This window comes from Aulonocara sp. 'chitande type north' Nkhata Bay, linkage group LG23 (assembly GCF_057382095.1).
Source record: "Aulonocara sp. 'chitande type north' Nkhata Bay isolate Kocher_YH1m ecotype deep benthic linkage group LG23, A_spYH_male_GT1.1, whole genome shotgun sequence".
NCBI lineage: Eukaryota > Metazoa > Chordata > Actinopteri > Cichliformes > Cichlidae > Aulonocara > Aulonocara sp. 'chitande type north' Nkhata Bay.
The window spans coordinates 21430785-21457106 of record NC_141365.1 but is presented as its reverse complement, the minus strand read 5'-3'; the positions used below and the strand labels follow the sequence as shown (position 1 = coordinate 21457106).

The 26322-nt window shown below is 40.7% G+C and overlaps 1 protein-coding gene across 5 annotated transcripts in view; it reads right to left on the bottom strand.

The window, feature by feature from the left end:
* LOC147301674 (uncharacterized) overlaps nucleotides 1–25743 on the bottom strand; it is a 33159-nt gene extending 7416 nt beyond the window's left edge. For 2 of the 5 annotated variants that reach the window (XM_086284192.1, XM_086284194.1), the window contains exons 1-17: nucleotides 25463–25743; nucleotides 18817–19080; nucleotides 18446–18700; nucleotides 18113–18361; nucleotides 17716–17973; nucleotides 17200–17502; nucleotides 16830–17099; nucleotides 16625–16708; nucleotides 16416–16478; nucleotides 15912–15995; nucleotides 14823–14893; nucleotides 9589–9650; nucleotides 8679–8734; nucleotides 7977–8194; nucleotides 7034–7299; nucleotides 5812–5925; nucleotides 5296–5437 (exon numbers count right to left, since the gene is read on the bottom strand). In XM_086284192.1, coding sequence (XP_086140318.1) covers nucleotides 5296–5437; nucleotides 5812–5925; nucleotides 7034–7299; nucleotides 7977–8194; nucleotides 8679–8734; nucleotides 9589–9650; nucleotides 14823–14893; nucleotides 15912–15995; nucleotides 16416–16478; nucleotides 16625–16708; nucleotides 16830–17099; nucleotides 17200–17502; nucleotides 17716–17973; nucleotides 18113–18361; nucleotides 18446–18700; nucleotides 18817–19080; nucleotides 25463–25707 — 3004 coding nt within the window. In that variant the 5' untranslated portion in view covers nucleotides 25708–25743. Of the gene's footprint in view, nucleotides 1–3565; nucleotides 3876–5295; nucleotides 5438–5811; nucleotides 5926–5947; nucleotides 6779–7033; nucleotides 7300–7976; nucleotides 8195–8678; nucleotides 8735–9588; nucleotides 9651–14822; nucleotides 14894–15911; nucleotides 15996–16415; nucleotides 16479–16624; nucleotides 16709–16829; nucleotides 17100–17199; nucleotides 17503–17715; nucleotides 17974–18112; nucleotides 18362–18445; nucleotides 18701–18816; nucleotides 19081–25462 lie in introns of those variants that run through there. The other 3 variants (XM_086284193.1, XM_086284195.1, XM_086284196.1) reach the window with 3 other exon arrangements.
* Between the last annotated feature and the right edge of the window lie 579 nt (nucleotides 25744–26322).

Below are 26322 nucleotides of genomic sequence, written 5' to 3'. Positions count from 1 at the left end.
TGCCAGAGTCACGGCCGCGTTCGTCATACCGGTTGTTGGTGCTTTATAGTCCGTTATTGTCCTTAGTCCCCGCCACAGGCTCCTAGAGTCACTCTGTTGGAGTTGTGACTCTAGTTTCCTCCCGTAGCGCTGCTTCGCCTCTTTCACCGCCCTCCGCACGTTATATGACGCGGCTTTGTACGGGTCCATGTCCCCCGTCATGAGTCCCGTGTTGTAGGCAGCGGTGCGGGATCTCAGAGCGTCGCGGATGGTTTTATCCACCCACGGCCTCTGGTTGGGAAACGTTGTGATAGTCTTTGTCTCCACGGTATCATCCGCTAGTTTCCCGATGAATCCCACAACCGCTTCCGTAAACACGTTGACGTCATCGTCGGAGCTGTTTCTGAACATGCCCCAGTCTGCGTCATCGAGTGCGTCCTGTAACGCGGCCACCGATTGATCCGTCCAGCGCGCGACCTTCCTCTGAACCGGAACTTCCTGTTTCAGCCTTTGTTTGTATTTTGGCATGAGGAAGATGGCGGCGTGATCAGATTTGCCAAACGGGGGGCGGGATTGTGTCTTGTAGCCGTCCTTGACCGTAGTGTAGCAGTGGTCCAGTGTCCTTTCACCCCTGGTGGGGCAGGTGATGTGTTGATAAAAGTTCGGCGCTGCGCGTTTGAGGTTGGCGCTATTAAAGTCCCCCGTCACAATAAGCGCAGCGTCCCGGTGTTGTGTCTGGTGCTGTGTGAGTGCCTCATGCAGCTCGCATAAGGCGGTGACCGTGTCCGCTTGTGGTGGAATATAAACGGCACTTACAATGACTGATGTAAATTCCCGAGGTAGATAAAAAGGACGACACATGATGGACAGTAGTTCCAGATTTGGTGTGCAGGAGCGTGTGAGAGGAACAACGTTCGCACTGTTGCACCAGTTGTTGTTCACCATTAAACACACGCCGCCTCCCCTTGACTTCCCCGAGTCCCGTGTCCTGTCCATGCGGTGAACCGAGAAGAACTCGGCCGGCTGTGCAGCGTGTGCAGCGGGGTGGCCTGGGGGGGGAACAGGCCACCCCCCCAACCAGACTGGCCACCCCAGGTGCCACCCCAAAGGTAAAACAATAAAATTCAATCAAATGTACGATTATGTTTTCACGGTGAAGCTCAGATATCCGAGAGTAAGTGAATGCAGCATCGGCTTCTGCGCTATGTGCATCACGTTAGCAAAGGTAGGAGAGCCAAGCACGAAAGACGGCACTGCAGGAAACAATTTTTCGGTGAAAGAAAATGAGGACAGAATAAATGTCCCGGTAAGTAATATTAAGTTTCTTGAGTTTAGTAAACTTCGGTGAAATTAGAATACCAAGGAGAAAATAACACTTAAAGAATTATTGCAGCTGTGGAATATTTCAGACAGTTTGCTGCTGAGGGCAGCTAACATAAGAGTTATGAGTTATAAGATGTAATCTAAGTCGTAACATTGCTGTATGGAGCTGCAGATTTGGTTGCAGGTTAACATAGCTGGACTGGCCATCGGGCATACCGGGCATATGACTTATTTCTTTTTTTTTTTTTGTAATGGCATGAACAATGACAGGTGGTGGATTGGCCAGATGCTGGCAGATGTGTAAAAATAACTCAGTTGTTTGGTGGTTGCTATGACGGGGCTTCCACAGAGGCCAGCAGGTGGATGAGGGAAGGGGAGGCAGGAGGAGAGCCCCGAGGAGGCCACCAGTCCGAGTGTCAGGTGAACTGAACTTCAGGTAAGAAGTTATGACCTGCAGTCTATCTGGGTCAGATATAAACCAAGTTTAGGTGGAGTTTATTTTCATTGTGCTGACTTTTTACTGTCAGTTGCAATAACTCATACTGCATTCTAGCCAGCTTGATGGAGTTTTTAGGTGGGTGATGTTACTGATAGTGAACTTTATTTTATTCATACGTTTAGTTAGTAGAGTTGCCAACGGCTCCTTAAAAAAATGGAATGGTCCCTCATTCAGAGAAAATATTACATGTTTCGTATTGAGCTGAGAAGAGACGCAGTTTGTCCTGAACTTTAGCTAGAATGGAAAAAGACACAAAGCTGGAGTTATTCTGTGTCTTTGCTGCACAGCTGCCTCTTCTTTTCTCATTCTCTCCCCCCTCCCTCTCCTGTTTCTACTTCAATCATGAAACTGATCAATGATCAGCTGATCGGCTTTTCTCTCTTGTTTATTTATCGCCCACTTTGCGCCAGAAAGAGGAAACCAGCAGATGTCGCGCTAAACAACAGCAGCACGTTTAAGCTGTTGTCAGAATTTATTTAATATTAATTTCTAGTATCAGCTGATGTTTGCTGGAGCCACAGCTGTAAAGCTGCTGGTCATGATGTCAGTTTGGATATGTGGTGAGAGGGAAACATGAAGATGAAACCAGGAGATGTCCTTACTGAATCATCAGAGCTGAACAGGTGATGGAGAAACAGGTTTACCTTTTAGGTGAAATGAATGAGTTGAAGGGAAGTTATGAACTGTTTCTGAGAGACAAATAACACCAGGATCCTTTTCTATGCAGCTGACAGCTGGTAACTGTGCAGGGGTGGGTCTAGCGAAGTTTTTGCCAGGGGGCCAGGTAGGGCATTAACAGGGAAAGGGGGCACAAAGAAATACTTTTCTTTCTTATTCTCATTTAAAATATCTCGCTTTTATTAAATAATTATCTAAATCTTACAACCAAAGTTTTTATCTGACGTAAAATGTATAGAAATCATACATATACCAACAAGACTGTACATCACTGTCACAACAGCATTTGTTTTCATTCAAAGTCTTTATGGCTTTAATACCTGGTGGGCCGGTCTGTAGTCAAAATGCCAGATTTTCTGTCCCAGTCCAGCCCTGCAGGTTAATACTGGCAGTGTCACCATGCCAGCTGACTGGATTTCATCATCAGCCAGTGTTGTTCTTTATCAATATTACCAAAGTTTACCATAAGGCAGCAGAGAAAGTATTTACTTGCTTTCAGGTTTCATTCAAATGTTAGTCTTTTCAGTTGTTTCCCCACTTTTTTCCTGTTTCAAAATCAAACACCAGTTTGTGAGAAGATTATCTTCTTTTTTTTTTAATAGGCATAAGTTTTACATTGGAACTGGCTAATTTGTCAATTGTTTGTTACAAATGTTCGTATTTTAATATTAAAAAATGTTTTTGCCCAAAACATATGTGCACTATGTGTCAGTAAAAATACTATGCAAATATTGCTGTCCTTGAATGCTGAGTAAACACTGACAAAGCACTGATTGTATCTCTTGTACTTTATCAACGCAGTATCTAAAAACTTTGCACCGTAGAGGTTAAAATCTCCTTCTAATAAGAGTTAAAAGCGCATTCGGTTATTAGGTTTATAGGGTTATTGAATTATGGTTAATGGTTGGTAGAATTTTTTTTTAAACATTATCTGCCAATTACATCTGCCACCCTTCTCCAAATCTGTGCCCCTACCTGGCCCCCCCAACAAAAATTTTCTAGACACGCCACTGGCGCTCATGTATGTACTGGCTCACTCCTGGTGGCCGATTGGCGGGCCTGGCGCCTGTGGCCCGTCTGGGCTCCTTCTGGGGGGTGGGATGCCCTCAGGCCTCTGGCCTCTGGGCCTGAAGCTCGGTCCTCTCTGGCACAGCTGGCTGCTGGCAGAGCCCACGGGCACGCCACTGCAACCCCCTCTGACTTCTGCTCCGTAGCTGCTGGGTGACCTCTCGTTTGGGGCTCTACTCAGCTCTTCCCAGGAGGGTGGCACGGTTCCCCCCCTTTTGGTGGTCCTCCTCGGGTCCGTGTACTCTGTGGCCTCTGGATATCTGGGGCCTGGATCTCCTCCATACCTGCTTCATGCCCTGGGGGACGGGGCTATGGCTCCCCACACTCCCTAGCAGATCGTTACATGGAGAAACCTTTGGAATACAAGCATGCTGATCCACACAGGTGTGCACACAGGTGTACACACGGGTATTCACAGACGCGGACTACACCTTTCTTGGCTGCTGCCTCAAAGCACATTGTGCGCTGTCTATCTTGCGTGCTGCACAATATTGTTTAATATTTAGTATCTACTGTTATCTACTGCTAGCTAGTTTATTGTGATGGTGCTGTTTTTTTTTATTATGTTGCTCTTTGTTGTTTGCTTTCTCTTCTGTTTTTTTTTCTCCATACAGGTGATCCAGGTGTTTTGTTTGTTTTTCTTTCTTCCCCCCTTTCTCACCGTCTCTTCTCCCCTCTGTTTTTCTTTCTCTCCCTCTCTTTCTTTCATTCTTTCTCCCTGTCCTATCCCCCAGTCATGTCTGTCCCGTTTGTAGCAACCGAAAATAAAATAAATTCATAATTATAATAAAGGTCAATCAAATGGACCAATATGGCAAGGCCATGATGATCCACTTGGTAAAATAAATCCGCTTGGCATCTTTCTTGCCCTTAAGACAACAATTCTGATGGCTAAAGATCCAAACGGGACACAAAAAAAAAAAAAAAAATAGAAATACCTGGTTGACTTCTAGTTTTTGGGTTCTAAATTCAGATGAAACTGAGGTTATTGTACTCGGCCCTAAAAATCTAAGAAATATGGTGTCTAACCAGATTCTTACTCTGGGTAGCATTACCTTGACCACCAGTAACACTGTGGGGAACTTGGAGGTGTTTTTTGACCAATATATGCTCTCCAATGTACATATTAAACAAATATGTGGGAATGCTTTCTTCCATCTAATATCTCTAAAATGAGAAATATCCTGTCTCAGAGAAACACTGAAAAACTAGTTTATGCATTTATTACTTCTAGGCTGGACTACTGTAATTTATTATTATCAGGATGTCCTAAAAACTCCCTGAAAAGTTAATTCAAAATACTGCAGCAAGAGTACTGACAGGGACTAGAAAGAGAGAACATATTTCTCCTGTATTGGCTTCCCTTCATTGTCTCCCTGTTAAATGCAGAATAGAATTCAAAATCCTTCTCATCACATACAAGGTCAGAACTGGAACCAGCTCCTAGTTTGGATTTGGGAGACAGACACCCTCACTACTTTTTTTTTACCCTTAAAACTTTCCTTTTTGATAAAGTATATAGTTAGGGTTGGATCAGGTGACCCTAAATCCTCCCTTAGCTATCCTGCAATAGGTGTAGACTGCAAAAGGCCTCATTAAATACAAATAGACATCACAGCTTCTTAAACACCTGGAGCTCAAAAAGTGCTAAAATATGAGGAAGAACTCAAAGTCAACATGGATTAGTCAAGATGAATATTGTACTCTATTCCTTTCTAACATGTCCAAAGAAATTTCAGGATAATGACCTGTTAGATCTGCTTCATGCTCCCAAACCTCTGTGTCAGTTTGGTCTCGGATGGTTAGAGTCACTTCATCTGTATTCATTGGAAGGCGGATCACAAATGTTGGGGAGTAGTTTGGTCCAAACTCCATGTCAAACTCAGCTCTCTGAAAAGAAGCATAGCATCAGTATCTTTAACTATGGCAGTCTCATTAAGTGATTGTAACCCCATTCCTCTTATCATCTCATGTCTCAATTCATGTGGATGGCATAGTTTTGTACACCTAAGGCCCAGATTCTGTTTATAGTTTCCTCCATTGTAGACACTGATATTTCTGCCAATAAATCCTTACATGCTACCTACATGAACATAAAACGTACAACATCTTGATTCAAAAAGTCAATTTAAATGTTAAATGTAGAGAATATCTGCATTTCAGACACAGGGTGATTATTTTTGATATTGCTGGTATTATTTTACACACAGCTTGATGCCTCCATTTCATTAAAGTACTGGACAACTTTTCTTCAGAGTACTTACTTTGGGTTGGATTTTATTGGCCACGGGACAGTGAACGGTGTAGGTCGTATTTTTGATGAGGTTACACGCAGAAGGCACCAGGATGAAGTGGGAAGGTTGATGATGCTTGCTTACCTTAAGAGTCATCAGAACATTTTATATACAGTTTTATCCCTGCATGAAACTATTTACACAATGACACCAAATAAAATCTACAAATTTTAAGAAGGGATACACTTGAACCAGCAAACATTTGGCATTTTAATTGAAACTTTGATTTGTTATCATTAAACTATTTTTCTAATTAATTTTTGTTTTTCCAGAAAAAAATGCATGACTGACAGCTAAAATGGTTACTGAATAGCTAAGGGTAATATAAACAGGAGTTTATATTTAGGAGTTTGGTATTGTTGTGCAGTATACAGTAATGGATGCTTATAATCACTGCTTGGTTATGTTCTGGGTAGCAGCAGAGATATTAGAGAGAGAGATGAATGTAGTTAAAGTTCAGTTGTGACTCATTTGTCTGCATTTGGGTCCGAACAACACAACCTCCACGCCATCTGCCATCACACATTGTGACAGTTGGAGAATTTTGGTAAAGATGGTGGATAGAAGTTTAGATTACTGGAGAAAGTTTTTAAAACCTTACATGTGGGCAAAGTCAGCTAGCCTTAATCAGGTGCAACTACTGGTTTCATACAAGTGTTTCTTTTAATTTCCAAAACATTGAATTAAAGTTTATTTACATAAAGCTTTAAAGTAACTACCAAAGTAAGGAGCCAATTGTCTTTTAAATATGGCTGCTATGTAACACACGTTCTTTTACAAGGATTTTGATAGAAGTGATCAGTTTAAGATGACGATGTTTTTTAGTGACACTTTAAACTGGCTGTGGGTTGGTGGGCAGCCATAATGTTTAAACACCATGTGCTCCACAAAGAAGGAAATGCTACAACAGCAACAGCACAAGTCAGCTTTTCACAGCCTGTCCACAAAGAAAATCAATTATTAGTACCAGAAATTATAATGGGACTTATTTGTAAGTGATTCATTTCTCCCACTGCACATCTACACTGGAACACATTGTGGTTCCACCTGCCACATCCATTTTTAATCAATGTTCACATTCATTGTTGGTAGCTACAACTCCAAGTTAATATAAAGCTACACAACTATGCACTAAACTGGATTCTATTGACACAATGAAAAAGATGAAGTTGTAAGAATAATGAATTTTTACCTCAGTCATGGGGATGTTTCTTGGCAGAAGAAGCACATTGATGTTTTGAGTCTGTTTTGCATGGTTTGGTGGACTGAGGAACAATAAAACTTGCCCCTTAACTTGCTTGTTCCAAATGCCCATCAGGAAATCCAGGACAAGGCCAAAGGCAGAGAGGTGGGGGTTATCAACAATCACATGAGTATCTGTGATCTTTAGTGGTTTGATGAAGCTCATTGCATCATCAGTGAAGTGGGCAACAGACAGGAGGCCATCAGAGAGCAGAGCTGTGAAAACACAGAGTCAACAGACATGTATTTATCTGAACACCCACTGATCCACTCATTTTAACTACCCACTCTTACAAACAGCCTTTTTATCCCTTTTCTGACCGTCTTATCTCTTCTCTGTTCCTTTCTTTTCAACATGCTGTCTGGAATGAATTCATATTACTAAGATCATCATCAATCACTTCAATATGACCGTGCACTTTCTCCATTTTCAGTGAGTGAGCTCATGTGCACGACTATGTTCACGTGTGACTCATAGTGAGAATCTGTATGTATATTTGTGCCCATTCATATACACATATAGCGACACACACACACATAGTTGAGTACATGTAAAAGTCAATCAATATGAATTATCAAGGCTGAAGAAATATATCGGGGAAGCAGAGAGCATGAAAATAAACAGCCTGCTCTCCAAAGATCTATCCAGCATGTACTCTCAGCTTCAAGAGAATAACAACACAACACAACTAGAACTGAGCAATATTAGGAGAACATTTGGGAGAAAGAGGTGTCACACAACACCACTGCCAAGTGGCTGGTGGACCTAAGAGCAGACTGCAGCAACCACCCAGAGCAAGAGCCAGTCAACATCACAAAGGCAGACATACAACAAGTCTCTGGGGTGAGTGGGTGATTATTGTGGGCATTACTGTCAAAAATAATCTGCTCACCTTCCTGTGTTTTTACACAGTGTGGGAAGTGTAGCTGACGGACAGCATCCTCACAACATTTGATGTCGAACAGTGGCCCTGCAGCCATCTTTCCAGCTGGTTGGAGGACGCTCTCATCCCACTGGATGATTTTGTACAGGAGCTCTGCCTCTCGAGTCATATCAAAGACCAGTCCAGTCAGAATACAGCGGAACAAACCTGAACCAGGACACTTGAACCTGCAGGATATAACATAAAGGTTGTATGACCTGAACTTTTAAACCCTAAAATGAAAAACTTTGTTCCTATCAGACTCCGCCTCACGATCACTGACCAAAAAGGGAGCACACAGACAAAAGTAAAACATATATCAAAGTTAATGCAGGTAACTCCAGGAGCATTTACTCCTGTAGCACCTCCACTAATGATGAAAGAGTGAAACAGAAATTATAGTAGTTTCTGTTGGTGGTTCAAAGGAAAGCTTGTTTTATTTTTCTACATTTCCCTAATTTTGTCTTCAATGAGATGAAAAACACAGCTAAAGATTTTCCTGTAGTGTGCATTAAAAGTATTATCCAAAATTTTATGCTAAAATGCTCCCAGAGGTCTGCATAATCTGTGTTGTTCTAATTGTGAGACATGAGAACAACAGAAATTTTATAGAAAATTTACTGAGAATGTGACATGAAAGCTGTTACAGCTGTGGATTTATGATGTTGTTACCTGTAGAAGATTTGTGCACATTCATTTTTTACTTCAGGTATGAAGCTGGATGGAAGCTGGAATTTAGAAAGAAACATTTGTTAATAAATGGTGAAAACTTAACTTAAGCATGCTTTACAGATAAATTGTATGTACAGTGTGAGAATACCGGGCTATAGAACCTTTTTTTTTTTGCCTGTCCCGTTTGGCTCTTTTGCCATCAGAATTGTTGTCTAAAGGCAAAGAAAGATGCCCAACGGATTTACTTTACCAAATTGACCATCCCAGCCTTGCCATAATGGTCCATTTGATTCACCTTTTATTGTTTGTTTTATTTTCACTTGCTGAATACGGGACAGACTTGACTGGGGGAAAGAAGGGGAGAAAGAAAGAGGGAAAGAGAAACAGCTGAGAAGAGGGACGGGGGAGAAGGGCAAAAAACAAGAACCAACAGAACGGGCAGAGAAAAAAAAATGCATATATCAATCACCTGGATCACCTGCTGAGAAAGAAAAAAGAAAACAAGCAGAAGAGAACAAGAGTAATAGAATAAACAACATCACAATGATATATGGGAATATGACAGTAAATACTAAATGTTAAACATTATTGTGCAGCACATAAGATCAACAGAACACAGTGTGCTTTGAGGTAGGAGCCAAAAAGGGTGTAGTTTGTGGGTGTGATCACCCGTGTGTACACCTGTGAGCATGGGCTATAGAACCTGACAGTAAATTTACTAATCAGGATCCCACAGAAAGGGTATAAAGCTAAAGCTTGATGCAATATGATAATTATTCATGTGTAGTGTAGTGAAGTTTGTTAGTTTCATCTTATAAATTCACAACAGGCATTCAAAGAGTTTGTTAGGATCTACCAATCTTAGAATCTTCAGATTATTCTGAAATATAAATATAGTTTCTTTTCTCACCTTCTTCACATCTTTGGGATTTATGTCTGGTGTATTTGGACCCGGTTTGACCTCAGAGTCATCTGATGGGAGAAGACAAAGAGCTGTTGGCAATATAAACTATACTCTAGCTCTCTTCATAAGATCTGAGTCAGTCTGACTTCAGCAGCTCAAGGTTTCCTGCCATCATTTTTCTCTCAGAAACTTCTGGATTCCACCTGTGGAAATACCTGCTGCTGTTTCCCCATTTATCGATTTGGTTAAGTTAGCTGGTAGCTGTCCAATGCTGAAGCATGTTAGCTACAAACAATTTAGTTGAATATTTGTATTCTCTAATATTGTCTGCTATGTGGATAGACTCACTTTTCAGTTAGACTCTACAGCTACAGCCAACGTTTTTTGTGTTCAATATAGACCGAGTGGGCTGTTGTGGTAATCGTCTACTTACAGTACTGTGGAAAAGTCTCATTCCAAACCTAATTTATTTATATTTTGCTAGGAAATGTGAGAAAAAGGTGTAGTGATTTATTTAGCTTTTTTATTTTTATTTACTCTTTTGCAATTTTAATTATTTCCAAAGTCGATATTTGGTATGACCAGTTTTATTCTTCAGCACAGTCTGAGCTTTCCTAGGCAGCTTTCTTGCCATTTCTTTAAGTAGTCTTCAGGAATAGTTCTCCAGGCTTCTTGAAGGACATTCAAAATTCTTCTTTTGATGTTTCTGCCTTTTGTTTCATTTTCTGTTAAGATGATCCCACACTGCTTCAATAATGTTGAGGGTCCAGATTCGGGAGAGGTCAGTGTATGGCTGATAGTGTTCCAATGGGATCACAATGGTAAACACAATGTTCTCACACACTTTCTGTGTTTACAATTCCATCAAGTTTGAAAAGATCTTCGCCACTGGCTGAATTACAGCATCAAACCATGACAGAGATTCCACTGTTTTACAGATAGCTGTAGACACTCAGTGTTGTCATCTCTCATGACCTTCTCCAAACATACTGACAATGATTTGAAACAAAAATTCTAGTGTAACTCCGTTTCCCTTCCTTAAGAATGGCTTCTTTACCCCGATCCTTCCACTGAGACCATTTCTGATGAGACTTTTGTAACCAGTACAATGATCAGCTGATGGTCCAGACACCTCTCTTAGGTCCTGTGTCAGGTCTTTCTTGGATTCCCTCCTATTTCTTAAGAACATAACAATAAATAAAAAAATAAATAAAAATGTATTTATTTATTTTTAGGAATGATGAAATATGCTAAGTTTTCTGGGAATAGCTGAGAATCCCCATGTTGGTACAAAAATACTATTTTTATGCCTGCCAAACTGTGTTATCTTTGAAAATGTTAATAGATTCAACTAAAAAAATGGGGGGAAAAATATGTGATTTTGCAACAAGCTATTAGAAGAAATTGCCTAAAGAAACAATTTAAAACTTTTTATTACACAAATTTGTCTAGTATGTGTTGACAAAACACTGGTTTATTTGTTGTTGTTGTTTTTTAGCTTAAATAATTCATTGGTCAGTCTTAACTGGCTTAAAAAAAACAAATAAAATATTATTGTGAAAGTGTGTTACGGTTCTGGGTCATTTTGACCCGGCTTTTGCAGTTTCTTATATTTTGGTAAATTTCTGTATTATGATTTATGTTCTGGTTCTTTAGTTGTGCTATTTTGATTATTATTCTAGATTTAGTTCAGTGTCAATCTGTGTTTTTGTAAATTGTTTCTTGTTTTACTTTGAAGGTTCATGTCTGATGTCAGTGTGTTCAGTTTTACTTCCCCCCTGTCTTGTTAGCCCTGATCTCTCCCAGCTGTGTCTCCCTCCTGTTTCCCATTCCCTGATTACTCCCTGTGTACCTGTGTATATAAGCCCTGTGTTTTCCTTTGCCCTCTGTTGCGTCGTTAATGTCTGCGCACCCTCATTTTCACTGTGTTCCGTTTGCCTGCCTGTTAGTTTATTTGTTTTCCCAGTTTAGTTAGTTTTCTGTTCTTCTTATTTTCCTGTAATAAACTGAGTATCTTAAGTTCACCTCTGCCTCCATGAGCCCTGCGTTTGGGTCCAATCCTGCCTACCTGCACAGTAGGGGTGCAACGATACACAAAATTCACGGTTCGGTTCGGTTCGATACTTTGGTGTCACGGTTCGATATTTTTTCGATACAAAAAAATGTTCATGCATTTTTAATTTGTCATTTATTAAAATTATAAATATATATTTTAACTCAAAAGTACAGTTTTTAAATTTAACCCTAACCCTTGTGCGTGTTTTTTATTTTGACAGCGAATGCGCACCTGCGGACCACTTATGTGCAGCCCTGGTTATTTAGCTCGTCATATTGCAGCCACAGAAATTCTTTTGTCCATGAAACCATAAAGCTGCACTTTCTTTTTGCCTTATAGTCTGATTTGTCATAACTTCTCCGTTTTGTGGTAAGCTTTTCTTTGGCTGTCACTTCTTCACCCTGACCTGTCTTATTTGGCTCAGCAGAACTAAAATATATATCTGTCTGTGAAGGTCATCGTAGTCAAATATATATCCTGCTGCTTTTACACACGCACTCACATAAGCTCAGCGATTCTCTGCGCGATCAACCTCTCACATGTTTAAGCTGCGAGAGATTTCACTTGTCATGTTTGCATAGTAAGCTAACGATTAATAAGACGATGTCAGAGGAATTGGTGCACAAATTATCATCACTCACAGATCAGTGCTGTCATTGCAAAGTGAAAGCAAAAAAACAAGCACAAATTCAAACGCGATTTCAATATGTCACATATTGACAGTGGCTCACCGATGCCAATGACATAATTACCCAGCTACATTTCTGAAAGAATGCAAAAGCATTGACATATATTTTTCCTTCCTACAATAGCCCGATGGGCAGGGAAGAGATAGATTTTGGTAGCCCGACTGAAAAGATCGCTAGCCCCGGGACGTCGGGCTAGCGATATTGCAAGCCCTGTATCTGATTGAGGAATCACTCATCTTTGGAAAAGAGAGTTTATTACAGAGAAATGGCTCTTTCCAAAATAAAAGCTATACTATCCGCTTCTTCTGGGCTATATTCTCAGCAGCATATTAAACATATAAGGAGAATCATGTGCTAACAGCTGTCTAAATGACTCGGCTAAAGTTAGTAGCATGCTTGTTGTTTTTGTCTTTGCACTAGGATGATGTCGGCGTAAATGTGCAGTCATATTCGTTGTGTTCCCACTAGTGCTTTCAGGTTAATCTCGTTGAAATGACCTTAACGCCACAACACGGCAAATCTCCGTTAACAAGCTACCGCCGATCGCCCCATGCATGGGGCTAGACGGCCAACACGTTAACGAGCTAACTGCGCTAACACACTAGTTCCCACCCATGTAATTGAGCATTGCATGGCACATCCAACATACTGTTTTACTTTAGTGCATGACTCGCTTACCTTCAGGGTCATACGTCACATGAAAACCAAAATAATTCCAAACGCCAGATCTGAATGAGGGTGCGGGAGGTCCATGTTGCAAAGAGAGCTTAACTTCTGTCTCGCTAGCTTGCCCTGCGCTCTTCCTTCTGACGATGCTGTCTGTGTTGAGCGCTCAGTGAATCTGCGTTCGACTACTCCGCCTAGGCTGCACTGTCGAGCCTAGGCGGAGTAGTCGAATGCAGATTCACTGAGCGCTCAACACAGACAGCATCGTCAGAAGGAAAGTTGATAAAATAAATTAAAAATGTTGTATTGTTCGATACATATGCGTACTGAACCGAAAGCACTGTATCGAACGGTTCAATATCGATACGAATATCGTTGCACCCCTACTGCACAGCACACAGCCATGACAAAGTGGTCATGGAAGCAGAATGAAAGGTGGCTGAAGATTTTTGTATAGTGCAGTATTTTAGTAGTTATTTTCCTTTGTGTATCTGCTTCCTTACAGTGGCTATGTTTACAAAGATTCTAATATTCCCATTTATTGGCTATAAGACTAAACAAAATAAAAAATGTAATAAATAGATACAAAAAGTCAGGATGAACACTGCCAAACTCAGTTCTGAGGTATGGGACCTTTTCATAACATAATTCAATCTTAATAATTGGTTACTTCAAACTTGCTGGACAATGTTGCCATCTTGACATAAATGCACAGCGACATAAGCTTCAACTGATTAAAATATGAGAGCTGCAGCTTTTAAAATTCCACCTGAGTAGAATTTAAAACAAACCTTTTGATGGTTTAATGTTATGTTTTATTTAGAGGTTAATCACATGAATATGGTGTTATTGATGGCTAATATTAAGGGCCTGTTCACTAGCAAATTTGAGTAAAGGCTGAAGGGGTTGTTTTAAAAGTTATAAAACACTTTTTTGGCTCTAAGGTCACACATTTACAGGAGCAGATCAAGTAATCTCTCTCTTGGGATATTTTTGTTGATGTTGTTACATTTTTCATAATTCAGTATAGCGCAAATCATGACAAAAGTCACGTCAAGGTGCTTTATGTTGTAAGGTAAAGACCAATGTTGGGCAATTTACTTTGAAAATGTAATTCAATATAGTTACTAGTTACTTCTTCAAAAAAAATAACAGAGTTAGTTACTGAGTTACAATATTCTAAAAGTAACTAATTACCAGAAAAAGTAACTATTGCGTTACTTTAAAAATAAATGTAAATATGTAAAAGAACTTACTGAAATACTAATATATAAATTACTAAATATACTTGAACATACTAAAATATGTATTCAACTGTTTGTTATAATTTGAATATGTAGTTGAAATAAATGGGCACTTAATAGAGGGGACTAACAGGAAACACTGTACACTAATCTAAACTATTCAAATGTTACCCTGTGATAATATGAAATAAAACACCAATCAGATAAAATTTTGTAATTGTAGTAGAGCTTTTTTTTCTATTTGCAATAAATAATACAGTAAAACACAATAGATGTTTTAAACCTTGTCTTTGATCTCTTTTTAAGAGAAAAATATTTTTTTCTACTTACTTCCACTTTAAAATTGCTACCTTTGAATTATCCAGACTCTCAATGATGGTGTCTCATCACTGTGCGTATGTACAATGATGAGACACAGTTTGTATGTGAACACCCGCCCAAGTCTGCCTCTTGTGGGTTCACCAGGACTACTTTACTCTTCCTCAGCCAATCAGCAGCACTTGTGTGAAGAACTGACATTTGTAAGACTCAGATACTCGTGTTTGTTCCTTACTTATCTTCTGAGAGAAACTACTAAAGTCGTACCTATTGATGAAGCTGCCGCCTGGATTTCCAGCATCTCCACTTCAAGTTCCTTTGTTTGCTCCTCCTCTGATCTACAACAACACAAGAAAAGCAAACTTTAAATGTGCATACATTAGATGGCATCACCTTGTATGTGAGGAGACTGATTCTGGATTTAACAGGGACCCAGTGAAGAGTATCCTGTCCTACCATAACTCTGAGACAGGATTTTAGAGATATTATGGAAGAAAGCAGTCGTGCATATGTCTTTATTATGTGCACTGAAGGACATATGCTGATCAAAAACTACTTCAAGATTCTTCACAGTGTTACTGAAGGCAGAGAAAATGCCATCCAGAGAAAGTATCTGGTTCGATACAACGTTTCTAAGATTTTTAATAAAATCAGTTTAATCTGAATTTAGAAGCAGGCAATTTGAGTTCATCCAGGTCTTTATGACTTTAAGACATTACTGCAGTTAAATAATTCTTGTGTGACAACAGCAATCTAACATTAGTACAGAGCAAAGTGAGTCAGATAGTTATGCCACAGAACCTGAACAGGAGCTTTTAAAAGGTATTTTGAAAAGCATATATTTTTTTAAAAAATCTCAGGTTTCTGCTATAAATGCTTGTCCTCAAAAACAGCTAAATGCCTGTTTGTTTTCTGAAGCTGGCCAGACGTTTGGATTCCTGTTGACATTTGTCTGACGTTTGGATTCTGTAGCTGTGTACTTCCCTCTGCCTTCATTGATTAGTAAGCTAATTAGGAATCTGTCATAACTATTGTGAAGCAAATGAAGTTAGAAGTGACTTACATAACAGACTTAAAGTTTTTTTGTTTGTTTTGTTAGAGTTTCTGAAGTGCATCTTTTGTTTTTCTACTTTTTCTTCAGTACCCCTGTACTCTTTGACTGTTGTTTCTGCTGCTGTAGGTCTTTGATCAACTCAGAATAAAAACTCTGACTTAAGTGCTTGAAAGCTCGTCTCAAGGTAAAGCAAATATGTTGTTGTTATTATTATTTTGGGCATTCTACGTTCTGTGAATGATTCCTCTGAGAGTCTGAGGAGAAACTCCTTCACTGATGGAGACTGATTCATGTTGGCTCACCGCACACAGTCGATGGAGGGGTTGATGGAGAGCAGCTGCAGTAACACATCAGTCGAAGCATCAGTGATCTGATTGTGACTCAGACTGTAACACAAACACAACAAGTGGCTCTAATTGATTACTGCACATTAGCTGAAAGATACATAAAATCAATGAGGTAAACTCCCAGTAATGATACAACTGATATGTTTGTCACTGTGATAAAGCAAAACAAGACAATCCATTGTGTAAATGTCAGGATGACAGTCATAGAGACTCTGCAACACTTCAGAAAAAAAAAGATAAAAAACTATATGAGCTTTGCTTTTATATAAACCACATTCTTAATTATGATATTAAAGAAAAATATCTAATTGTTATCAAACCTCTTTAACCTGATTTTACTATCTTACACTACTGACTAATATGATCACACATTATTGATGCTTTCGAGCCAATATTTTCATCTAATGATTATCAGAGGACTGTTAAAGAATTCCTCCCTAATGATGACAAGTGCTTCACCAGATCTCAAACTGCTTGTGTTCCTTGAAGGCTGCTCTGTGCACGATGTTGTTGCTGTAGAGTCTAGAAAGAGACCAAAGCAGAGAGAGCAGACGTCACTCATTCACTCAGAACAACATGAATCCATGTGAGATCAGACTGTGAATGATTCCTCTGAGAGTCTGAGGAGAAACTCCTTCACTGATGGAGACTGATTCATGTTGCCTCACCGCACACAGTCGATGGAGGGGTTGATGGAGAGCAGCTGCAGTAACACATCAGTCGAAGCATCAGTGATCTGATTGTGACTCAGACTGTAACACAAACACAACAAGAGGCTCTAAGTGATCACTGCACATCATATTATTGTAGTGTGTGTGAACAGGCTGATGGTTATTGGTGCCTCCCAGAGAAGGATCAGTGTGTGACACTCACTCCAGGACTTGGACTTTGTGCAGATGTGTGATGAGAGGGAGCAGCAGCTGGTCAGTGAGCTGACAGTGACTGAGGTCCAGCTCTGTCAGCCCTTCACACGAGTCCAGCATCTGGACCAAAGCCCCACAGACCCTCTGATCCAGCGTGCTGTGACTGAGATCCAGCTCTCCACCCAGGGCTGCACACAGGGACACCGCCCGCCTCACTGTGTCCCTCTCACTGTTCACAGGAACCAGAGACAGCAGCTGGAGGAGGACAGTTTTACTGACTCTAAACAGGACAAACAGAGCAAAGAGAAACTATCAGGATGCATCAACACCAGTGTGAACAAGCTTCTCTCTGGTTTAGACTCTTCTGTGGTCTTTCCCACCTGAGGCGGACCCTGTGGAGGACAGGAAACAGCAGGTCCAGCACGCTGTCCTCCACCTCACAGTCTCGCAGGTCGAGCTGTGTGTCCTGGCTGCTGTGTGTCAGGATGGTGGAGACGGCCCTGCAGTCATCAGCAGTCAGACTCAGAGGCTCAGGCTGATCCTCCTCTGGTAGCTCCACACAGGAGGAGCAGGACAGATCCAAGCTGTGCTGCAGAGTCCTCAGCAGGCCTGACGCTGCCTCCTGCTGGACGTCACAGGCAGCACAGCAGTGGATGAACCTGAGCAGCTGATTCCTGTCAACACTGCAAGGAAAAAACAAATGCAGAAGTACCGAATGTTAAAGAGTGTGTTGTAGATGATTTTAATCGGTGTAATTGGGCTTGTTTATTTCTCTTTCAGTTTACTGTTGGACAATCTGATCAGCAGGTAATTAGTACAAAGCCAAAATGTTGACCTTTTGTAGGAAGATTAACCTATGTGTTCATATTACATGAAATTTACCACAAATATCTGACCTGAGATGAGAAACTTTGTCCAGCATGAAGAGGATGGACTCTGCTCCCTCTGCTGGTATGGAGGTCCACAGGAGGTTCAGTTTGACTCTGTCTCCGTGTTTGAGGATGAAGATCAGAGCAGCACAGTCCACTGAGTCCAGCTCTCTGCAGCTCAGGTTGATCACATGACCAAGTGACCTCAGTAAACTGGGTACAGCGTGACTGTCATGAGCTCTGTAGAGCTCTCTGATGGAGCTCATCACAAAGCTGGGACTGGGCCTGAAAAAAAAAAACAGTTTCTTTCCACCTTTGTTTAAAGGATCCATAAACTGCTGATTAAAGATGAGACAGCATTTCAAATCCTCCTGATTAAACAGCAGAAACTGTGTTTGGTAAAAGATCAAACTACATTCAGCACCTTTTAAACACAATCCTGTCCAGAAAGGGAAGCAGACGTGTGGTTTCCTCCTGTAAGAAGAGGTTCTTCCTCAGGTTCACAGTGATGGTCTGAGCTGACGCCTGCTGCAGCAGATAGTGAAGAAGCTCCCAGTTCAGACAGCAGGAGGTCAGGTCTCCACCAACCTTACTGAAGAAGGACAACGTCAAGTCCTTGTCCTGGATTTCATGGAGGAGACACAGAAGCTGCTGGAAGCTCTCTTCACTCAGTCTGCAGAGACCATAAATATAAAATTAGCTTTAAAGTAAAAATGTACATTTTATTTGGCCTGTGATGTTCAGGAAAGACATTTACTTGACTGTTAGAGGACCATCATGGAGCAGCAGAGTAATCAGACCCTGAGCAGGGATGCAGCTCTCAGTCAGGTCTAACCGTCCGACTGTCCAGTGTCTCAGCAGGGAAGCCAAACTACTGACAGCCCTCAACAATACTCTCTGTGATGGTCGGGCTTTCTTAGGCACAAGAGAAAGCTCTTCCACAGCCAGTGGACAGACCACTCTGCCTCTTCTTACCCACTGAAACAGGAGCAAGGACATGTCGATGGAAAGCCTGAAGATCAAAGAGACAAAAGAGCAGAAATGATGAACACCAAGAACCAAAGATTCAAAGTGGACAGCAGATAAATGGTGTTAGAAGAACAAGAGAGTCATGATTTCACTTCCTGCCTCAGACTGTGTAGTTGTGTTGTGTGTCTAAAGAGGAGAGCAGCTCCTCTGGCAGACATCTTGCTGGGTGTGAGGATGAGATCCACTTTAGAGCCACACAGTTTGAGAACTCTCCCCACAGACCAGCAGCTTTTCCTGTGTAACTCTCCTGTTAACAGCAGCTGGAACCCCAGGAGCTGCAGCAGAGACTCCAGCTGCTGGGCCTCCTCTCTGGATCTTACAGACATGGATGTACACACTCTCTGGAAGAAGTCTGGATCACAGCTGAAACACAGTGGAGATGAAATGAGAAAATATAGGATGAGCTACATTGTTAAAAACCATATTATGTACTAATATGATATTGAAAACAGAACTTTTAATGTAATAATTTGGTAATTTCTAGATTATTGCTATGCAATTACAAAAGTAATAACCAGTTAATTTACAGTACTATCATATCAAAATTCTGCTATAACCATCCATCCATCTATCCATCTATCTATATAAACATCTGTGCTGAGTATGGAGTGGAAGTCCTGAGGTCAAAATGGGAGACACCCCCTAGGATGGTCGAAAATGACCATGTGAGGGTGAAGCTAACGGTGGTCCCAGTGGTAATTGGAGCACCCAGTCAGTGACCCCCAAACTAAGCGAGTGGCTCCAGCAGATCCCAGGATCAACATCCGAAGAGGGCAGTCCTAGGAACAGCAAAGATACTGCGCAGGAGCACAGGAGCTCTCAGACCTTTGGTAGACGACCTGAGCTTGAAGGATAAAGATTGTCCTGCAGGAGCGAGAGGGAATTATTTTTTTTTTCATGCATATTCTTCCAAAAATTCTGCAGTCCAGTTTTCAACAGATTAGGTGAGGGGGTCGGAGGTATGGTATACTATATATACTATATGGTATACTAATATCCCAACTATCCATCCCCAATACATTTTGTAGTGGTTTATTTCTAATAATAGGCATTTTTTCAATATGACAGCCCGTAATTTTTCAGTATGCAAGCAGGCAGCTTGGTGCTACTTGCTGCAGGAGGCTGGATCTTTGGATGTCTAGAGGTCAATCAGTGATGAAGGCGCAACAGGTGGGTGGTGTTGAAACCCCCACAACCCTGAAATGGACAAGCGGAAGAACATGGATAGCATCTTGTATGTCTGATTTTATTGTGAAGCACTTTGTGATTTTTATGTGAAATGTGCTATATAAATAAATTTTACTTACTTACTTATCCTTTTAACTACCCCACCAAGAAAAATGAAATGGAGTTTATGTTTGCATTTCTCATTGACTTGGGTGAGGAATAACCACAATCACTTATACTTTTTTCAATAGACTCTATAGTTTTTAAAATATTGATATCTACCAAATGGTTGAGATGTCTCTTAATAGTTTACGTATAAAATGTTATTCAAGTCACTGGATATAGTTTATTTCTAGTAGTATGTGACTGAACTTTGCTGGTAAAGGAAAATTGTGTATTGAATAACAAAATATTGCATTTAAAAAGTGATTCAGAACAAAAATACTCATATTTGTCCCTCTGATTAAATGCTAGTGCAAGATCTGGACCAAGCTGAAACTTGTGAAGAAGTTGTGACAAAAGAAATCAGGGAGGGTGGGAGCATCTTTTTCTCTTCACTGAAGGTAACATTAAAGATCATGGATTCCCCTTGATATAGCAGCAAGTCGTGGATGATACCAAATTAACTTGCTCGACAGAACAATTTAAAGCCCCACTTATCTTGTTTGTTGGCAATATAAACTGAAACTGAACTATAGGCGGAGAGCCCCAGCCCTTGCGCTTTTCTATGAGGCCATGAACTCAGAAACACTGTGCTTGTATGTGTATGGTATCAGAAGACACCGCTCATGAACAATGTCTGAGCAAACACACAAATTCCCTTAGTGGTCCCTTGGACCACTGTAAGCAACATTAAGATAAGATAAGATAACCTTTATTAGTCCCACACGTGGGAAATTTGTTTTGTCACAGCAGGAAGTGGACAGTGCAAAAGTTATGACGCAAAAATTAGAATACAATAAGAATAAATACAGTACACAGCTGTACAGAATAGAATAAAATAATATACTATATACAGTAGAATAAAATAGAATAAAAATATACAATAAGATAAAAATAGAATACGAATGCTATATACAACTGAGTAAAAATACAACGATGCCAGAAAAGATTATTGCACTTAGTGTTATTGCACATGTGTGGATGTGTGTGTTTGTTCAGTTAAAGTTGTTGTGGAGTCTGACAGCAGTGGGGAGGAAAGACCTGCGAAATCTCTCCGTCCCACACCGTGGGTGCCGCAGTCTCCCACTGAAGGAGCTGCTCAGTGCTGTCACAGTCTGCTGCATGGGGTGGGAGACGTTGTCCAACAGGGATGACAGCTTAGCCGCCATTCTCCTGTCATTCACCACCTCCACTGGGTCCAGAGGGCATCCTAGAACAGAGCTGGCCCTTCGGATCACCCTGTTCAGTCTCTTCCTGTCCCCAGCAGAGATGCTGCCGCCCCAGCAGACCACACCATAAAAGATAGCAGAAGCCACCACAGAGTCATAGAAGGTCTTCAGGAGTGGGCCCTCCACCCCAAACGACCTGAGTCTCCGCAGCAGGTACAGCCTGCTCTGCCCTTTCCTGTAGAGGGCGTCTGAGTTATGAGTCCAGTCCAGTCTGTTGTTCAGATGAACACCAAGGTACCTGTAGCTGTCCACAGCCTCAATGTCCATACCCTGGATGTTCAGTGGTTGCAGTGGAGAATGCTTGTGCCTGCGGAAGTCTACCACCAGCTCCTTGGTTTTACTGGCATTGATCTGGAGGTAGTTCAGCTGGCACCAGTCCACAAAGTCTTGAGTCAGTCCTCTGTACTCCTTGTCGTCCCCATCAGTGATGAGGCCGACTATTGCAGAGTCATCAGAGAACTTCTGCAGGAAGCACTGGGTGGAATTGTGGGAGAAGACTGCAGTGTAGATGGTGAAGAGGAACGGAGCCAGAACCGTTCCCTGTGGGGCCCCCGTACTGCAGACGACCCTGTCCGACACACAGCCCTGAGTCCTCACATACTGTGGTCGGTCGGTGAGGTAGTCCAACATCCAGGTAGTGAGGTGATGGTCCACTCCAGAGTTCTCCAGCTTGTCCTTCAGAACCGAGGGAAGAATGGTGTTGAAGGCACTGGAGAAATCAAAGAACATGATTCTCACAGTGCTTCCAGCGGTCTCCAGGTGAGCGAGGGAACGATGTAGGAGGTGAATGACGGCATCATCCGCTCCAATGCCAGGCTGGTAGGCAAACTGAAGTGGGTCCAGTGATGAGCTTGTTAGGCAATTAGACATGTGCACTGTGGTCACGCCAGCATCGAATCCATGCAAGTAACATGGTTTATTAAAATAATCAAATTACAGCATTTACATTTATGTTAGACTACTTTTAATTAACTGTTTTAGCCCACTTAAAATGAAAATTTAAAAAAAAATCTTGTTCATGACCTGTGTAGTATGTTAACACTTTTGGAAGTAAAAATAACTTGAACTCTAATTTTGAAAATACAACTTTCTTTTCTTTTATAAAGCTCTGATTTGTATTATGAGTATGAGTCTGTGGTCTGGGAGAGAGTCCTGTAACTCTGTCTGCAAAATACAGTATATAATGACCAATGTTGGGCAATTAATTATATAGTTACTTCATCAAAAAACTGAGTTTTGCAAACAACAACGTTTTCTGCAGCTGTTTACCTAAAAATGCAGCCAAGGCTTTTTTTTTTTAAATAAACATTTCAAACTATTTACAGAACAATCAGCTGTTCTGCATCAAAATAATTTCTGTCCACTATGAGATAAAGGAGAACAACAGCCTGATACCTGCAGGCCTGACAACAGGAGATGTATCACTCCTGTAACATTCAGCAGTCGCCTCATTGCTCTGACACACACAACGAAACTATTGACTACACTACACACTAACTACACAAGATTTGCGCTAAATGTTGCAAATCTCTCACATCTCAAAACCGGCGTCACTCCTAAAACTTCCCCCCTTCCTAAACAACTAAATGCCATGTTGCCATATTACTTTTTACTGGTGGACATGGTACATTTTTCCACCAACAGGAAAGGGTGGGGGTTTTTTTGGATTTGTTTTTGCTCACAGGCGGAGAGCGCTTTTGAGCGCTTTCCTTATAAAACGTGTTTTTACCGTTTCTTCAGTAAATATAAACAAAGATAGTATTCAGGAAGAAAACCAAACATTGCAGATATTTTTATCATAACTCTGGTTTTACGTGGCCTATCAACACAATTTAAAAACTGGTATAAAGTCCACACTTTTTCCGTCAATTGTTCCATCTGTCCTGCTCACATCTCCAGTAGTTGTACACGTTGTCACTAACATGGTTTAACTCCACATCAGCCACGCCACTTTGCTAGCTAAAACACTGGTGTTGGCACATAAGGACGCTGTCATAGCCTGTCAACGACGTTGATTAGCTGCGTATATACGAATGTGAATCGCATTATTGGCTGGAGCAGCCAGTCACCAGTCACTTACTGACTCACACTGCAAGACAGAATGAATTGTAAACGTATTTACTTTGATTTCAATTGAGATTCGATTTTTTTTGTTCGCAATGCAGATTTTCTGTGCGTGGAGACCGTGCCAGTAGTGCACGATTGCGCACGTGCGCAGCTTAGAGGGAACATTGCTCATGAATCAGTCACAGGAGCACATGGTCTTGAGCCATAGACTTGTTTAGTGTCCGTCTAGTAATTGTGAAACATTTAATTATAATTTTGACAATTTCCAATATTCATTTACAAGCTAGTGCCATTTAATTAAAAGGGAATTATTATTATTATTTTATTATCATAATTGATAATTATGATTTCCAGGTTTACTTTTTAATTTTAAATATTTACTAATGTTGACTCAGAAAGTTAAAAATTTATAAATAAATGAGTATTTATTAAGGAATTTATTGAGGAAATTCTTTCAGCATATTCTTGCTGTGCTAACACTTAATGTGATTAATTAACAGCAATGGATAAGGAAATGGGTCCAGTAGATTGATTCTATGGCAAATAATTAATTTTAATAACATTTACGTTAATGTTTGAATTAGCAAAATAAAGTGAAAACTCAACCATTTGGTTGAGAACTTTCTGAAGAAATTTTAAACATTTAAGTTCTTTTTTTTTCTGTCAAGTTAAATACTTCTGTTCACTAAGTCCTCTAACACTATCATATGTCAAAATTATTACTATTATTACTATTGCTAGGAACCAAAGTTTAATCCAAAACTTTGCAACTAAAATTTTTCTTTTGGTTTCTGACTTTCTGGTTGTTAGAGCAGAAAACAAACCAACCATTTACATCCAGAGTGCCATCAGGTGGATTTTTGTCAGCATTACAAACCATAACCACATGGGATAGATGAATCAATTACTTGGAGTCTTCTTCTTCTTCTTATATATAGGGACTCTTGTTTCTGCCTTGTCACACTACTATTACCACTTTATTACACAGCTATATTTCCAGATTATTACTCACAGTTTTTTGGCTCCTATCATTCCATCCATCCATCCATTCACTTCCGCTTATCCTTTTCAGGGTCGCGGGGGGCGCTGGAGCCTATCCCAGCTGTCATAGGGCAAGAGGCGGGGTACACCCTGGACAGGTCGCCAGTCTGTCGCAGGGCCAACACACAGGGACAGACAACCATTCGCACTCACATTCACTCGCACATTCACACCTAATGGCAATTTGGATTTTCCAATTAACCTATCCCCACAAGTTGCATGTCTTTGGACGGTGGGAGGAAGCCGGAGTACCCGGAGGGAACCCACGCAAACACGGGGAGAACATGCAAACTCCACACAGAAAGACCCCGACCTGATGGTGGAATTGAACTCAGGACCTTCTTGCTGTGCGGCAACAGTGCTAACCACCGTGCCACCGTGCTGCCTGCTCCTATCATTCAATTACATAAATTTCAACATAATATTGCTCAACTATAACCATTGTTGCTATTATGATATTACTTAAATATCAAGTGGTCATTAATTTAGTACATGTATAATAATTACCACATCATAATGTTCTTCTGTTTGCCTTATTACCCTACGATTACCCCATTATTACCGAGCTGTAACAGAAAGTGTAAACAAAATTACCTATGCACCACCTTTTTCACCTGAGCTCAGACAATTAAGGCAGAAACTTTAGTAAACTCCTCTCTTCACTTTCTTCTTTACATCACTTTCTTGAATTTAACATCTAAATCAATTCATTCTACACTCATCAAATCTAAATCAAATCTAACCTTGTTTATTTTATAAACTGTTGTCCTGTTTCAGCATTAAAATTCATCTGAGATTTATAGAAAATATGAAACTTCACAGCAACAAACAGCTGAACAAGTCAGTGAAACACAGTAGTGTACTGAGCACGTTTCCCTCTGAAATATGACAGAGTCTGAATACATTTACAATATGATCCATGTAGATAAAGTCACAAATATGATGCTGATGACAAACAAATAGCACAAGACAAAATCATCACTTTACCATTTATGGAGCTTCAAATATTTCCATCACTTCTTTTCACAGCACATCTTTTCTTACAGATATTTGACTCATGTGAAGAAAATTTCATTTACCTGAGCTGTGAGATATAAGGCAGACACTGCAGGAAACTCCTCACTTCACTCTCTTCATGTGAGCAGCCTGTCAGCTTCACTTGTTTCTTCTCTGGTTGGAGTTTCAGCACTTCCAGGAGGATGAAGGTCTTTCTCTCTGAGAGGTTTATGGACCAGACTGCAGGAGCTGACTGGAAAACTGACTGTAATGATGGAAGGACACTCAAGCCTGTTTTAGTCTCATAGTCCTTCATATGGGAGCACATATCCAGCAGGAAGTCACACTGATATTTCTTCAGATCATCATCCATGTCAGCGTTAGTAAAAGGGAAATTTTGATATGTGCACACTGATGATAACAGCTCCAGTATCTTCTCTCCTGTCCGCTGTTCTCTCTCTGCTGCTGCACAGAACAGGTTCACAAAGAACCTGATTTCTTCATCTGGATCCTCAAAATCAACACTGGAACAATCAGAAGGAAACATTTAGTGATGATTAGATGTGAGCTGCATAAAAACAACCACACACTACTGATGGACTCCATCTTGTCCTTCCTGTACATAATGAAGCTCCATGTTAAACACATCTTCCATCAGAGCAGCTGAACACTGTTTTACACTCTTACAACACAAACACTCATCCTGCTCTAACACATCTGCTACATCTGCAGGTGGACACACAAAGTGATGAAGACTCTCTGCTGTCTGAAATCTTCATCTGCTGCTCACTATAGAGCTGCTACCATCATCATCATCATGCTCAGTATAGTTCAACAAAGTCAGGAGATAAAGTGCAGCTTCATGTAACTCATTCATTTACTGAGTTACTCACTGAAGGACTCATTGAGTTTGCTTTCATGTTGTTTCCATGGCGATGATGGA